The 16791-nt window shown below is 44.2% G+C and overlaps 2 protein-coding genes across 3 annotated transcripts in view; one reads left to right on the top strand and one right to left on the bottom strand.

Annotated features, from left to right (window-relative positions):
- The first annotated feature begins 582 nt into the window (after window positions 1-582).
- tpgs2 (tubulin polyglutamylase complex subunit 2) lies at window positions 583-5144 on the top strand. Its single transcript, XM_046310705.1, has 7 exons — window positions 583-780; window positions 968-1047; window positions 2710-2797; window positions 2907-3044; window positions 3273-3386; window positions 3605-3768; window positions 4533-5144. Exons 1-7 carry the CDS (start codon window positions 705-707, stop codon window positions 4749-4751), a joined length of 879 nt encoding a protein of 292 aa, XP_046166661.1. The 5' UTR covers window positions 583-704; the 3' UTR covers window positions 4752-5144.
- aqp7 (aquaporin 7) overlaps window positions 4010-16791 on the bottom strand; it is a 25882-nt gene continuing 13100 nt past the window's right edge. Inside the window, exons 2-6 of one of the 2 annotated variants that reach the window (XM_046310703.1) lie at window positions 16534-16660; window positions 16262-16399; window positions 15884-16002; window positions 8371-8588; window positions 4010-5795 (exon numbers count right to left, since the gene is read on the bottom strand). In XM_046310703.1, the coding sequence (XP_046166659.1) occupies window positions 5609-5795; window positions 8371-8588; window positions 15884-16002; window positions 16262-16399; window positions 16534-16660 (789 nt within the window). In that variant the 3' untranslated portion in view covers window positions 4010-5608. Of the gene's footprint in view, window positions 5796-8366; window positions 8589-15883; window positions 16003-16261; window positions 16400-16533; window positions 16661-16791 lie in introns of those variants that run through there. The other variant, XM_046310704.1, reaches the window with a different exon arrangement.

Below are 16791 nucleotides of genomic sequence, written 5' to 3'. Positions count from 1 at the left end.
CTCGCACCTGGCTCCTGTTATCTAACAAAAGACTGCTTGTTCTCGCAACACCACGCTCTGAATGTGCCACCCCTAACTCATTGCACAGTTCCTGTCTTTTTTCCATCATGAGAAAGGCCCATGGCCCTGAAGCTTTTAACAATGTTTCAAGTCAGCTATGTTGCATAACACATACATACATCCACACAAGCCAACAGCAGATAATATTCAATCATAAATATGGTAATGGCTATAATGTAAAACACAGGATCCAACAGTAACGACATTGTGGGCCTGTTACAATACATAAATCATGACAGATTTGACGACTTTGTTAGATCAGATTTGTTGAATGTGCGGCAATCTGGTCAAGGCCTTCTATTTACTCTATGATCACTGAGGGGAGCTACAACCAAGTTCTGTCTCGTGCAGTCCAACCCTCGCAGGCCCAAGAGCCTGTGTAGGGAGCTATGGCGTTTTTGAATGACAATGAATGAGATGTTTTTATGCTTTTTGTTGTTGTATGTGTGGATTCATGTTTTTCCCTTCTCCATAATGAATGTACTTTTTCCCCCTTCACCCCGTCCAGTTGGGGGCGGCAATACATCAATAATTGTGGTGCACCATAACATCTCAGAGAAGAAGATAATCTGCGACTCCTCCAGAAAATTAACTGTTAGATGGATTATATTAATATTTCTCGGCTGTGATTTCTAATTATTGAAATGGAGGAGACAAAGGAAGGTTTAACATGTAAAGGGGTCGCTGAAAGGCTGACACTCGGCATCACCAGAGTACTTGGTAAGCATTCATTTTCGCTGGCTAGCTAGCGTTGGATTCAGCAAGCCTGTTGTGGTTGCTGCTAGGCTTAGCTAGCTCGCTAGAAGCCTGTTTGGGACGTCCTGTTAGGATTTTTTTCTTCTTCATTGCATTACAGCTGTGGCTAACATTAATTGTCATGATGCTGTATAATATTCTGGTGTCACAGAGAGTATGCCCGGGGTGATGGACGTGCGTTTTGTGGAGAGGGAGCCTGCAGAGAAGCGATGCCTGCTGTCATGGGAACAGGTAAAAACACAGGCTGGCTGCATTTCAATACTAAAATGTCTCCTTCTCTCCATCACGTCAGTGTAGGACAGGTGAAGGAAAGGAGGGAGAGAGGTGCTTATCCCGGTTTGGGAGGGAATTCTGTGTCAGTCCATTTGAATTCAATCATTTTTTGATAGCATCACTTTTTGACAGCAACATAACTTTCCAGACATATTTGCCCATGGAAGAAGTGGTCAGAAAGTGACTTAAGCCCGAAGGCCGGCAGATGACGATATTGAGTTGTCATTTTACATTCAAATGCATTGTATGCAGCCTGCAAAACATCAGTATCCCTCGTGGACCGGTATGCACTTAAAACATGATCCATTCAGGCTGCATAGGCTTTGATTTCCTCAGATGGATACTTTGGAATTATACCAATGAGATATATCAATGGGAAGTCTATGGCTAACTATAATGGTAGTTAGCATTTGCCAAACCACCTCTGACGAATGCCTTCATACTTAACATAGGCATATAAAGGTATCCACGATTTCATCTGACACTGGGCAAGTAAATAAATTGCCTCATTGCCAAAATCCCTTTAACTCTGGAATGGTGAGAATGTGGAAAATAATTGGAAAATATGCATACTTTCCTTATGGAACACCATTTCCCACCACCATGCTATAGTGGCTAAATGCTAATCCCGGATGTTGTCTTTCATTTTCAGGCAATCAAGTTGCAGCAGCAGGCCTACCAACCTTTGAACATACTGTAGCTTGGGGTGAGATTGTGAATGTCATTGGCTCCACCCCGAGTCTGTGTTCTGACCAAATCAATTAAACAGATAATACAATCCCCTGAACACAAGATTATATAGTTCAAATCTGCCCCTACACCCAACCCAAATGATCTTTCAATGTATCCCCCCTAGAATCAGTTACACAGTTGGGTTCACAATCTGTCTGGGCAAAGATATTGTTCATAATTAGACAAATCAGGTCACCCTACCAAAATGATATGCTGATAAAGCTGACCTAAAAGAGGCAGAACTCATGGTCTGATAGTTTCAACCTGATTGGCTAAACGTGATACACAACATCCGGGATTAGCATTTAGCTGAAAATGGTGTTTCATACGGAAAGTACGCATTTTCGGCCTTCTCGCCATAAATAAAGTTGAGGAGGAAATCAAAGCCTACGTTTAGGAGTTAGGTTAAAGGGTCTGGGGAAGGGTTAGGGGAAGGTTTAGAGCTTGAAGAAGGGTTAGCTAACATACAAAGTAGTTGCAAAGTAGATCAAAAGTAATAAATTGTTGAAAAGTTGCTAAACTGCCAAAGACCAGACTGAAGCTACAACCTATGCAGATTTGTTTTTGAGTTTACGCACTTAAAAAAAAAAAAAAGTGTTTTTTCTTACGAAATTCTAAAATAAGTTTACAATGCTGTTTTGTAAGCCCTTAAATTATATAAATCTCAATCATTTACATTTTCCAGTGATGAGATGTCTCATGCAAAATGGCTCAAATTTGAGCACATTTATCTCTTGATTCAGTTCCAAATAGTCACATTTTGATCACTTCTACAATGGGCAAATATGTATGGAATGTTTTGTTCAAATCAACAGGGCTGCTGTGAAAAAGTGATTGAATTTAAATAGATTTACCCGTCTGTGTTGACATTTTTTGTGCGGTTTACAGAAAAATACCTGTGTTCTGCCCGAGGACCTCCGAGACTTTTATCTCACAACGGATGGTTTCACCCTTACCTGGAGTGCCAAACTCGAGAGTAGGTAACCCTGACAGTGACACATTCAGCCCCAAACATCCATAGAAGAACAGACAACTGAACACTATCTGTTTTTCTCTCTGTGACACTCTTTCCTATATTGTACCAGATGAATCTGTGCCTTTAGGATGCATGGTGCTCAACGGTGTGGCCAACCTGCGTTCTCTTTGCCAGTCATCGTCAGTGTTCTCCCTCCCCAACGCACCCTCACTGGCTGACCTGGACTGGGACGAAGAACAAGTTGAAGGTGACACTACCTCATTCAGCTACTTAGGGGATTCTTTAGTTTCAGTTTCCAATGTTATTGTATACTGAATCTTCTACCGATGGGTTCCTTGTCGAAATGTTGGACATATTGTAGAATACGGGGCATTGAAGCAAATGTTCCATAAATTGCTACATCATGTATAGATAGGCCTATCTAGTTAACATAGTAGGACACACACAGACAATTCACACATTATGTTTTCCTCAGAGTCAGAGTGTGGGCTGGTGGAGCCCCATTTTGATTCCAGGAGCCGTATCTTTGAGCTGGACCCCTGCAGTGGGAATGGCAAAGTCTGCCTGGTCTACAAAGACTGCACAGAAGGTACTTTCCCATTTACCCATGTGATATGCCACATGCACTGTGTGTGTATAATATCATGAAAGAATAAGAGAGGAAGACAATTTCCGTTTGCCATATTTTACACCAGACTTTATGAAAGTTAGAAAGTTAAATTGATTTTGACTGGTTAATATTCATGGGAATGTGCCCATAATTATTTCATCTCCCTTGCTCTCTGTCCCATGGCTGTTTGGTTCCAGGTGTGGTGGCCCAGAAGTGTGAGGTGTGGTTCCTGGATCGCTCTCTGTACTGGCACTACCTAACACCCAGCTTCACCGCCTACTACCGCCTGATGATCACCAACTTAGGCCTGCCAGAGTGGCAGAACGCCTTCACCCCCTACGGCCCCAGTCCCCAGGCCAAGGTAATACACCGTTACCCCCTAGAAGGAGCGAGGCTGGGGTTATGGGATTTTGTTGGAATTGGGACAAAATTTAAGAGAATACATTGGGTGTCTAAGAGCACTTGAAAATAGTGACCATTGTTCTTATGTATTGCATGCAGATGTAATTGTAACACATCTACAATGATATGTATTAGAGGCCTACTACCATGTATGTAAGTAAAAAACTAAATCAGCACAGCCAAAAAGGTGATCCATTACATACAAGGTAAACACAGATTGTATTGTTTCTTTCAATGTACAATACATAGTCATGTCAAACATAACAGACCCCAGTTAGGCTATGTATCATCACTTTCTGGCCACATCAGCTAAAACAAATAAGTCAGGGCCTAGAACTAAAGTGTTTTGACTGAGGTATGTTGTATGTTGACCCCCAAGCTCTGACCCAATGGAGGGGTCATTAAGTGCATTTGTTTCATTGCCCTGCCCTACCTTGACTAGGTCTCACAAAAAAATATTAGTATTTTAGTCATTTAAGTGTATCCTAAAATTAGTTATACTGTAGTAAGCAACTTATAAATGTGTAGCTATACTTTTTGATTAGGCAACTTCACAATAAGGTTTGTTATATATGTTTAAAACAAGTCCGTCTCATGAAAGAGATTTCTCTCAGCACGCAAACCTAAATAAGTACAGCTTAACAGTAGGACATAATTCCATGAGTTTTTGTTCGGTTAGTTAGTTTACCCATTGTGCCTGTGTCATCTATATCTCCCCAACAGCAGTGGGCGTCTCTCTACCAGCCCCTGAGTTTCCACTGTGAGCCCAGTATGGCCGAGCTCACCGGAGATCCGCCTGTCAACAAGCTGGACCCCAGCAAAGCCTTCCGGGGCAAAGCAAAGCTGCCCGCCCCGAAGAAGAAACAGTCGGCCCAGGGAGGGGTGGGGGGCACTGCCAAGGGGCAGGGGAGCTCGGGGAGGCATAGTGGGGGCAGGCGATAAGGAAACTTCCCCTCCCCCACCCCCCAAAAAATACATATTCAATGGGCTATGGCAGTGTTTCCCCTGCATTTGTTTCTTGGGTGGGTTGAAAAGGGCCCGGAAGCAACATATCTGGCTGCTACCATTCAGAATATTGAAGCTAACGATCTATGTGGTAGCTAATGGGGCTACAGCGCTTGGCTTCTCAAGTAAGTAATGGCAGGGAAACGGTAGCTATGTATTATACCACTATAAATGCTTCTTCTCCTCTGAGTGTGTGTGTGTCTGACATGTTTTTTCTAGCAATGCTGCTATTCCCTGCGAAGCCTTGTAGGCCATCCTGTTGATCCTATTTATTTCCCTTTTGTGTCTATGGCTGTATGTATTTCCTATTAAAGGCAGATGAGAATCGTTTCGGTTAAACCTGTGTTATTGTCGATGGCCATTTTAATGAGTCCAGATTTCCTCCAGTGTCCTCAGATGAACACCAATTACATTCTTGACATAGTCTCTTGCATTTTGTCATCAGTTTCAAGGCTCCATAGTTCTATTGGTTGAGGGGTTAGCTAATCCTAGACTTACAGGCAACTTCTATATGCAGCTTTGACTTCTGTTAGAGGTGGTCTCATTCATCCTTAGCCTGGGAGCCAAACTGAATTCATGCTCTGTTTCACAGTTGTTTCACTTTCACAATTCATTCTGTCACTTGGACTTGGACCGTGGAGAATGTAACCAGTCCAGTCAGTGTCCTCTCAGAACAACATCCCCAATTGTTTGCCGATGTTTCTGTTCCATTGGATCCTCCTCCAGTTACTTTGGGTGTAGCAAGTGTGCGCACACATAGCTGGGGTGCCTCACACACACACCTCTGGGGTGCCTCACACACACACCTTTTTCTGCATATCCAGAGGCGCAGCCTCCTCCTCTGCCTCGTCCTCTATCTCCCTCCTGTGTTCACAGGGGGAGGGGTGGTGCAATTCCACGAAGACCTTGTAGATGGAAGCCCCTGTGACTCCTCCCACCATGGGGGCAAGTACAGGTACCCACCACCAGCCGTTACCTGCCCTGCACAACAGACAGAGAGAGAGAGAGAGAGAGAGAGAGAGAGAGAGAGAGACAACAGTGTGGAGATTTGTTACAGTGGTCAAAGTCAGTCAAAAACAAACAAAAATAGCTTTGGGGAGTTTTGTCCTATTTAATTGTATGCTGTATTATTTGGCAGCCCTTGATCAGAATTGAATCTATTGTCATTTCAAGCAGGCGCTCCCGTAACAGGCCTATCAGAATTCCTGATTGACAAGTTTTCCTGATTATCACAGTGGGCTTGTTTGACATTTCAGCTGACATTGAAGGTGACCGTAGACTGACTGATCTACAGAAAATATTTTTATTTGTAGATCAGTCAGTCATAATTTACCCAAAATGCGTCACGTCAGTTGCAATGTTGAACAATCCCAAAATCATTTGAACCATATCATGAGAGGGACTTCTTTTTTGTTGCTACCAAAATTGGAACTTAACTGGACAGTGAGATCCAATTAGATGCCATAAGAGGGTGAGATCAAATCAGATGCCACAACAAACGGGCACAGCTCTTTTCCTGTTTTCTTCGGAAACAAGAGGACAGAACAGTACAAAGAAACATCAAAAAGAAGTGACTGGCTAGGACAGAGGAAATCATGCAGATTGGCATGGGAAACCAGACTGTCCACTCCAAAATACCTCTACTGCCCTGTAATTGACCCCTGAACCACTGAACATTCTACCAACACCACCATCAACACCTGGCTAAACTCTGAAGGCAAAACGTGTGAATGTTGCTAATCCAAAACACCAAGGCAGTCTTAGTCCTGCCAGTTTGTTGATATACAGTACCGTAAGAAAGTATTCTCACACCCCTGCTTTTTCCACATTTTGTGTTACAAAGTGATATTAAAATGGATTTAATTGTCTTTTTTTTGGTCAAATGTCTACAGAGAATTCTAATATTTGTTAAATGTTTTATGATCAATAAAACATATGGATTAGATAGCATTCAACCTATAAATGTTACAATCACCTATGGCTGTGAGTCTTTCTGTGTAAGTCTTTAAGAGCTTTGTACACCTGGATGGTACAATATTTGCCTATAATTATTTTCAAACTTCTTCAAGCTTTGTCAATTTGGTTGTTGTTCATTGCTAGATAATAATTTTCAGGTCTTGCCACAGATTTTCAAGTAGATTTAAGTCAAAACTGTAACTCTGCCCCTCAGGAACATTCACCGTCTTCTTGGTAAGCAACTCCAATGTAGATTTGGCCTTGTGTTTTAGGGTATTGTCTTGCTGATATGTGAATTCATCTCCTAGTGTCAGATGGAGAGCAGACTGAACCAGGTTTTCCTCTAGGATTTTGCCTGTGCTTACAGTGGCTCAATTCCATTTCTTTTGTATCCTGTAAAACCTCCCAGTCTTTAACGATTACAAGCATACCCATAACATGATGCAACCACCACTATGCTTGAAAATATGGTACTCAGTAATGTGTTGTATTGGATTTGAACCAAACATAATGCTTTGTATTCAGGTCAAAATGTGAATTGCTTTGCCAATTAATGAATTAGTGTCACTATAGAATTATATATTTCTTTGCCCTTTCGTCAATTGTTTTTGCAGTATTACTTTAGTGCCTTTATGCAAACAGGATGCTAGTTTTGGAATATTTTATTCTGTAGAGGCTTCCTTTTCATGCTGTCAATCAGGTTAGTATTGTGGTATAACTACAATGTTGTTGTTCCATCCACAGTCTCCTCTTATCACGGCCATTAAACTCTGTAACAGTTTAAAGTCACCATTTAAAAAAAAAAAAGTCAGTTAAGAACAAATTCTTATTTTCAATGATGGCCTAGGAACAGTGGGTTAACTGCCTGTTCAGGGGCAGAATGACATATTTTGTACATTGTCAGTTCGGGGATTTGAACTTCCAACCTTTCGGTTACTAGTCCAATGCTCTAACCACTAGGCTACCCTGGCGCCCCATTGGCCTCATGGTGAAACCCCTGAGTGGTGACCTTCCTCTCCGGCAACTGAGTTAGGAAGGACACCTGTATCTTTTTAGTGACTGGGTGTATTGATATACTTTGGATGGTGTAATTCATAACTCCACCATGCTCAAAGGGATATTCAATGTGTGCTTTTTTTTATGCATCTACCAATAGGTGCCCTTCTTTGCGGGGCATTGGAAAACCTGCTTTGTCTTTGTGGTTGAATATGTGTTAGAAATTCACTGCTCGACTGAGGGACCTTACAGGACATTGTATGTGTGGGCTAAAGACACAAGGTAGTCATTCAAAAAGAATGTTAAACACTATTATTGCACACAGAGTGAGTCCATGCAACGTATTCATGTTTGTGACTTGTTAAGCACATCTTTACTCCTGAACTTATTTAGGTGTGAATACTTCCTGAAGGCAGTGTAAGATAAAAAGCCCTTGTAAAACCAGCAGGCAAGGTTGGGATCAATTCACTTTTCACTCCACTCAGTTCTGAAAATGGCCAATTCACTTTTGAATTCATAAATTGAATATCAAATAACTAATTCACCGAACCAAAACTGAGAACTGAATTGACCACCACCGGATTTGACTCCCCTCCAGTCTTACCGGAACACCTCTGGCCCCCAGCCTGCTATAGCGGTGAAGATTCGAGGTCCCAGGTCACGGCTAGGGTTGATAGCGTATCCACTGTTGCTCCCCAGAGAGACTCCTATGAGCAGTACCAACAGGCCCACAGCGATGGGCTCACCCCCCGATGGAGCAGGCTGGTTCCTTTGATCAGACAGGGCCATCAGGCACAGCAACAACATGGCCGTGCCGATCACCTGGAAGACACACAGCGAGAAAGCGGACATTAGGTTAATATGTCTACTGTCTGTGAGAGTAAAACAACCATGATTGACACTATAGGACCAAATCAAACTTAGGAAATGTATGCCTTTTTTAAGCATTCTGATTTAAGCACTTCTCAGTAGTTGGTATTCAGACTTACCATAATCATGAGCATAACATGGTTTGCGGGTGTGGCTCTCTTGCACACACTGAATACATTTGATTCGATCCAACAAAACACACCTACTGGGTTGGCCAATTTGATCCGTTTTTCTTCAATATGTTTTTCTGTTCATCTTAAGCAATCCATCTAAATAATGTGTACCTTTAATTTGAATATAATCGGCACAACATTACAATGCAGCTTATGAAAAATGCTTTCAGAATGGATATCAATGAAAGATAGCCATCAAAACATGCATATTTATCTCTGTTCAGAACCCATGTGTAGATTTCAAAACACTGATATTTCACAGTATGTATGTTTAGGGGAGTTTTCATGAACCCTAGGCTACTTCATAGAAACATTTGGAGAGCCTTTACGCACACAAAAAAACAACTGTTTTGATTAATAGTGAACATATAATTGTAATAGGGAGAATAGTGTACAATAGTATACTTTACGCACACAAAAAAACAACTGTTTTGATATGTGTAGAATTGCAGAAAATTTGCTTGAAAATGGCAGGCCTTTAAAATGTTCCTGCCGGACTTAGTTCATCCAGCCATGCACTGCTAAAGTCATAGTAACACTCCTTGTATGCTATTGTTATCTTACTGATGTTGTGTTCTCAAAACAAATCAAAATGTTTGTCACATGCGCTTTGTAGTAACGGGCGGTGCATTTGCCATACCAAGCGGTGATGTAGCCAGTCAACATGCACTCAATGGTGCAGCTGTAGAACCTTTTGAGGATCCGAGGGCCAATACCAAATATTTTAAGCCTCCTGAGGGGGATGAGATGCTGCCTGCTGTGCCCTCTTCACGACTTTGCGGGTGTGTGGATCATGTTAGGTCCTTAGTGATGTGGACGCCAAGGAACTTGAAGCTCTCCACCTGCTCCACAACAGCCCCGTCGATGTGGATGTGCTCTCCCCTCTTTCTCCTACAGTTCACGATCAATCTACATTTTGCTCACATCGGCCACGGAGAGCGGGATCACATAGCCATCTGGGAAAAACAGGAGCTTTCACGCAAAGCACAATGTTATATTCCTCAAAGTGAGCATAAAAGGCATTTAGCTTGTCTGGGAGTTCTGCGTCGCTGGACAACTCATTGCTGGGTTTATTTTTGTAATCCGTTATCGTCTGCAAGCCCTGCTACATACGACGAGAGACGGTGCTGGTATAATAGGATTCCACCCTTTTCCTATATTGTCCTTTAACATCTTTGATGTCTTGTCGGGGTTCGTAGCGGGATTTCTTGATTGCTTCCATGAACGTGTCCTGTTCCTTGTAAGCGATAGCTCTAGCCTTTGGCCCAGTGTGGAATCCATATTTTTTCCCAGTCTGTACTAGCAAAACAGTCTTGTAACTTCGTGTCTGCTTCATCTGACCACTTCTGTATTGAGGGCATCACTGGTTCTTCCTGTTTGAGCTTTTGCTTGTAAACAGGGAGCAGGAGAATTGAGTTATGGTCAGATTTGCCGAGGGTGGTACAAGGGAGGGCCTTGAATGCATTTCTGTGGGTGAAATAAAAGTGGTCTAGAGCTTTGTTGGCAGAAGTGAGGTAGGACGGTTTTATGTCTCCATGAATTAAAATATCCCCCCACCAAAAACGCTGCCTCTGGGTGAGCGGTCTCTTGTTTCTTTATGGCCCCATACAGTTTGTTGAATGCCAGAGTGGTGTTTGCTTGGGGCGGGATGTAGACAGCCGTGATAATTAAGGATGAGAACTCTCCTGCTAGATGACAGGGTTTGCAGCTTACCATTAGGTATTCTATAGCAGGTGAACAAAAGCTAGAGATATCCTTCACACTTGAAGCAGCACACCAGTTGTTATATATGAAAAAACACACTCCACCTCCTTTCGACTTCTCCGAAGGCGCGGTACGATCCTGCCGCTGCATGGATAATCCACTGAGTACTACCTGCATAGCGTCATCATCCGGCCACGTTTCAGTACTCAACGTCAACGAAAGAAAAGATGATCGTGGACTTCAGCAAAAGCAGAGGGAGCACCCCCTTATCCACATCGACGGGACAGTAGTGGAGAAGGTGGAAAGTTCTAAGTTCCTCCGCGTACACATCATGGACAAATTGAAATGGTCCACCCACACAGACAGCGTGGTGAAGAAGGCGCAACAGCGCCTCTTCAACCTCAGGAGGCTGAAGCAATTTGTCTTGTCATCATAAACACCCAAATCTTTTACAGATGCACAATCGAGAGCCTGGTACGGCAACTGCTCCGCCCACAACCGTAAGGCTCTCCAGAGGGTCTCCAGAGTTCTGCACAACGCATCACCGGGGGAAAACTACCTGCCCTCCAGGACACCTACACCACCCGATGTCACAGGAAGGCCAAAAAGATCATCAAGGACAACAACCACCCAAGCCACTGCCTGTTCACCTGCTATCATCTAGAAGGAGAGGTCAGTACAGGTGCATCAAAGCTGGGACAGAGAGACTGAAAAACAGCTTCTATCTCAAGGTCATCAGACTGTAAAACAGCCACCACTAACAATGAGTGGCTGCCGCCAACATACTGACTCAAATCTCTAGCTACATTAAAAATACAAAATTGGATGTAATAAATGTATCACTAGTCACATAAAATAATGCCACTTTATATAATGTTTACATACCCTACATTACTCATCTCATATGTATATACTGTACTCTATACCATCTACTGCATCTTGCTTATGCCGTTCGGCCCTCACCCATCCATATATTTATATGTACGGTACATATTCTTATTCATTCCTTACACTTGTGTGTAAAAGGTAGTTGTTGTGAAATTGTTAGATGACTTGTTAGATATTACTGCATGGTATTACACAGCAGTGTTCATGGCTGTCATGTTTTGTCATATATTGTCTTGTCCTTGTGCTTTCCCTTCTGTTCGTTTCACCCTGCTGGTCTTATTAGGTTTGTTCCCTTTTTCTATCCCTCTCTCTCCCCCTCCCTCTCTCTCTTCTCTCTATCGTTCCGTTCCTGCTCCCAGCTGTTCCTCATTCTCCTAACTCACTCATTTACTCTTTTCACACCTGTCCCCTATTTTGCCCTCTGATTGAGCCCCTATTTCTCCCCTTGTTTTCCGCTTCTGTCCTTGTCGGATCCTTGTATGATGTTCGCTGTTCTGTGTCCTTGTCTCGCCCTGTCGTGTTTTGTCTCCTTCAGATGCTGCGTGTGAGCAGGTGTCTTAGTCTGCTACGGTCGGTGCCTTCCCGAAGCAACCTGCAGTCAATGGTCGAGTCTCCAGTCTGTCCTCGTTACTACGAGTGGATTTAAGTTTTTTCCTGTTTTGTTTTCTTCTTGATTTTTCCAGGATTATTACTTTTGTCATATACTGGAATAAAGACTCTGTTTTCGTTAAGTCGCTTTTGGGTCCTCATTCACCAGCATAACAATGGCAACTGAAACCTTGTTTTCCGGGCTCTGACACACCAAACAAGGTTGTTGAGTGGAGAGCTACAGTAAAAAGGGCACTTGGGGGGGAAAGTGGGCTGTCTCCATCCTCCCTGTGTTTAGACACAAAACAATGTGTTGTAGCACGGGGGAAAGTGTTCTGACAAAATAGACATGTTCCTCTTGCAATTTACGTCGGGTGAAAGGTCTTTAGCCCGAGAGGGGGAAGGGCCGGACACCATATGAGCTGTCCTCTGCTCCCATTTGCCACTGTGGAAGGACCCCTAGGACGGTCTCCCCCTCAGGGGAATCGTTGGGGTGTGACCTCAAAGCGGCTGCTGCGTAGAACGTATGACCCAGTTTCGTCTGCCTCTAGTCTGAACACATACTTGTGGGTTAGCAGTCTGCTGGGCCTGGTGCCCCTGGCGGAGGAGTACTGGCCTCTTCCTGCTGAGGAGGCACGCTGGCTCCTGGCTGTGGAGGTTGGACCGGGGTGGGACCCGGATTGGCAGGGCAGGCAGAAGCTGGAAGCTTCTCCTTCTGCTCTGTACAGTTCCAGTCAATAGGGCCAAACAGTTCCTTTGGCTCAATAGGAGCATCCAGGAAGTCTGCCGTCTCCCCCGTGAGGCTGGACAGGTTCAGCCGCAGGACTCTATCCCCCACCACTGCGAGGCGAATGACACGCCCACAGCCTTGGATAGCACCCGTGGAGGCACGGAGGTTGAGGTCTGAGATGACACAGATCTCTTCCCTGAGCAATGGGTTGGGCTCGTTCTTGTTCAGTTTTTGATATACCATCAGTAGAGTGGTGACGTTCAGTGTCCTAATCTTGAGCTTGGCTGCAGCCCGTTTACACACATCCACGAGCCCGTACCCCAGGGTAGGAGAGGGGACATCTCTGCCCAGTGTGGGTCTGGGAGCCAGGGAGTCCTCCTCTCCCTCTTCTTCTTCATCATGGAGGAGACGAAGGATGTCGTCTTCATCCTCATCTATGATCAAGTCATCTTCCCCTAATGCTAGGTCGTCAAACCGTATATCCGGGGGGAGATTGTCCATAACCTCAGCCCTGTCAACCTCAGTACATATAGGACTGGGTAGGGGTTGTTGAGTTGCCTCTTCACCCAAAATGCTGGGAGGAAGATGAGCATGAGGCGGCAGCCTGTCGCACTCGACGCTTGAGGATAGCCTTCGGCAACTCCTAGCAATACACCCAGGACTCAGGAATAGCGAGCCTTGTCTGGGCATGCTCCAGTCCTGGAGAGTTGAAATATAGGGTGTGGGTATGAGAGCCCCACATGGGCATGGGTGTAGGTCAGCAGGTTTGCTGGTCTCGTCCTGTGTAGGGGTAGACACCCAGGCTATGTGTCATGCAGGTGAAAGAGGACCCAAAAGCGACTTAACAGAAACAGAGTTTATTAAAGTCCAAAACGGAATAACAGAAATCCTCTAGACTTGTAGAGGGGAAACAACTGGAGAAGCGGCCACAGACTGCAGGTCGCTTCGGGTAGGCGCAGGCCGTAGTCGACTGAGACACCTGCTCACACGCAGCATCTGATGAAGGCACAAAACACGACAGGACAGGGTGATACACAATCACGGCAAAAACACGACAGGACAGGGCGAAACGCAATCACAGCATGGTGAATACAATACAAGGAACCGACGGGACAGGAACGGATCACAAAGGAATAAATAGGGACTCTAATCAGGGGAAAGGATCGGGAACAGGTGTGGGAAGACTAAATGATGATTAGGGGAATAGGAACAGCTGGGAGCAGGAACGGAACGACAGAGAGAAGAGAGAGCGAGAGAGTGAGAGAGGGAGGGGGAGAGAGAGGGATAGAAGGAGGGAAAGAACCAAACAAGACCAGCAGAGGGAAACGAATAGCATGGGGAGCACAGGGACAAGACATGACAATAAATGACAAACATGACACTATGTGTGTGCTGGTCGACGCTGTAGCTGTGTAGCTAGTAGTCCTGTCGTTTGCTAGCTAGAGTTCACCTCGTGGGTTAGTAACCTAGCTAAAGCCAGCACGCTGTTAGCTGAAGAGAATGTGCGTTCTTCGTTAGCTATCAAAAATGATTTATCTTTCCACCTAGGTAGGAATAAGCAAAGCGAAGCAGGTAGTTTAGTTACAGCTAGCCGTGTGGCGCTAGCTGAACCAGAGACTGAGAGTAGTTTTGACTGTGATGTCAACCCTCTCGATGATACGCTGCTGTCCTACGCTCGGCGATGGATTCTTTGACAGTCCACCTGTGGACAGGTTAGCAAGAAAGTAGAGGTCCAAGTTAAGGGGAGTAGAGCAGTGTAGAAGAGAGTAGAGGATCTTAATAGAATCTGTGAGGAAGATGAAAGAAGTGAAGATGGGAGCAGACTATAGCCACTTGTATAGGAAGTCTATGACAGACCTTGTGTGATTGGATCTTCATAGACTCTGCCCCTTCCTATACTCCGCCCTTAACGAGACGTTCCCCCAAAGTGAGAGACCAAACAAGTAATTGTAATAGAACTGTGTGATGACATGGCCAAGTATTGCGCCATGCGTCAGGATCAAACTATTAAGACTTGGTCTGTCACTCCATAAGGATTTAATTAGCCTACATGTTTAAAAAAATATATACCATTATTAAACATTATCAACTATTACCAGAGATCCTCAGCAACAACCACACGGACGTGACAGCGTTTACAGAGGAAGCAATGCAATTCAATTGAGGGATGTAATGTAATGAAATGAAGGAAACTAACATTAAATCGGCAGTTAAATATGTGTGGTTATTACTGACATTTGATAACATGATAGAAATAGTAGGAACCAGAGAAGGTTGAGGCATATAATTCAAACATTCGAGAGTGCCCAAAGGTTCAATTTGGCGTCACTACCATTGTGCATCGTCATCACATGCTCCAGGCTGCAGTCGCCTACCCATTTGGCTTGCATCTCCAAGCTTCATAACTGCAAGTTATAAAGGCCATACAATTAAAATGATGCATAAGGTCACAGCATGTTGTACATCGCAGTGGGAAAAGGGCAGAAATTCTTGTCATGTTTTTAGTTTGCTTCTATGACTGGTTTCATTCTCCAGCGATCTGAGGGAAAAATCATCTTATTTTTTTTTAACCCTCGTATCAATTGCTCTCATCAATTTATAAATTACAGTGCATGAAGAAAAGGGGTTATTTATATCTGGAAAAAAAACAATTAAGTATGAGTTTCCACTTGGAACGAACAGGTTCGCTCGACCTTATCCATGGTTTCCTCAAGCGCAAATGTGGTGGAATTCTGAGCGAATTAAGTCAAGGTCAGAATACAGATATCTGTAGACACACCTCTACCACACCTCCATTTCTGTGATCTCCACCCCAAACGTATAGCTGGCTGGCACATGCGTTTCCCCACGCTCAAGTTCAAGGTCAGACTACGCATTGAGAGAGAAGTGCATAAAAAGGAAATGAAGTTCCATTTACGTGCACAAAACTCGGGTCTGAATTCCCCCCTATGTGCTCAATACCTGGACGACACACAATTAACACACACACACACACACGCACACACACTTGGTGAGAAAAGGGAGAGATAGCATGAGTTGTCCTCTGTCAGTGGGAGATGAACGTCCACAGTAAAATGTAGATCAGGGTAAACTGGCTTGACAAACCAATTCAACAGGTGTCTTTGTGGAGTAAAATGGGGTTGAATGACCCGTTTCATGCATACCTGGTCTAAGAATCCAGCATGAAGCGAGAGGTAGGGTGCTGGGTAGGTAGCAAAGATCCCAGCGGTAGCCTTAGGGCCAGACACAGTCAGATTCCCTCCACAGTAGTGGTATATGGCGTCTGGAAATACAGTGACAAAGCAAGTTTCACAGCATTGCACAGCGCCTCATAACCATATTCAACCAACACACTACTACTATCTGTAGGTTTTCAAGTGTTAAGGTTGGGAAATGTACATGTATCTCAAACAATAACATTGAAACAAACATTTCCGGCCCTCATAGTGACGTTTAATGCACACAAGCGCTTCCTTGTACTGGCTGTATGATTTCCCAAAGTGAACTGGTCATTGTCTTCTGTGTTGTCATTCTGTCTTTACCATAGTAAAGGGAGTATATGGTCCCAGCAGCCAAGAAGGAGCCTATCAGCTGACTGAGGATATAGACGGGAAGCATCCTCCAACCCAAACGACCAAAGAGACACATGGAGAATGATACTGCTGCGTTCATATGGGCCCCTAGGAGGTAGAGGAAGAGAGAGAGAGGGAAGTATTTTACTTTTGCACTTAAATGTGCTGTTATAAGAGGCACCAGACATGAAAACGATTTCAACCTTTACCCATGTCAAAATGAGTGGTGTTGTGTTATGTACCTGAGACCCTCCCGCCAATATGCACTCCCATAGCCACGCCCAGGCCGAAGCCCAGGTTGACACTAAGGTACTCTCCGAACGCACCCCGTCCAGTCACGACCTGTGCCACAGAGCCCAAGCCAAACACCTTGAATATAAACACAACATGAACACAACCTGTCAAAAACAGACGTCCACAGAGGCAGTGGGAGAATTGATTACAATAATTTATTACAGCTGTGAATACATCCAAGCTGGTTTGTGGGTCTACGTAATGTA

Source organism: Oncorhynchus gorbuscha, linkage group LG18 (assembly GCF_021184085.1).
Source record: "Oncorhynchus gorbuscha isolate QuinsamMale2020 ecotype Even-year linkage group LG18, OgorEven_v1.0, whole genome shotgun sequence".
Taxonomy (NCBI): Eukaryota; Metazoa; Chordata; class Actinopteri; order Salmoniformes; family Salmonidae; genus Oncorhynchus; species Oncorhynchus gorbuscha.
Note: the sequence above shows the minus strand (reverse complement) of the source record. Positions and strands in the feature narration are given on the sequence as shown.

Bases quoted from the DNA above. Each gene is read 5' to 3' on its own strand.
- tpgs2 (XM_046310705.1), top strand. From the start codon at position 705: ATGGAGGAGACAAAGGAAGGTTTAACATGTAAAGGGGTCGCTGAAAGG. The intron at 3,045-3,272 runs GTGACACTACCT...TGTTTTCCTCAG, and splicing joins GGACGAAGAACAAGTTGAAG to AGTCAGAGTGTGGGCTGGTG. The intron at 3,387-3,604 runs GTACTTTCCCAT...GTTTGGTTCCAG, and splicing joins CTACAAAGACTGCACAGAAG to GTGTGGTGGCCCAGAAGTGT.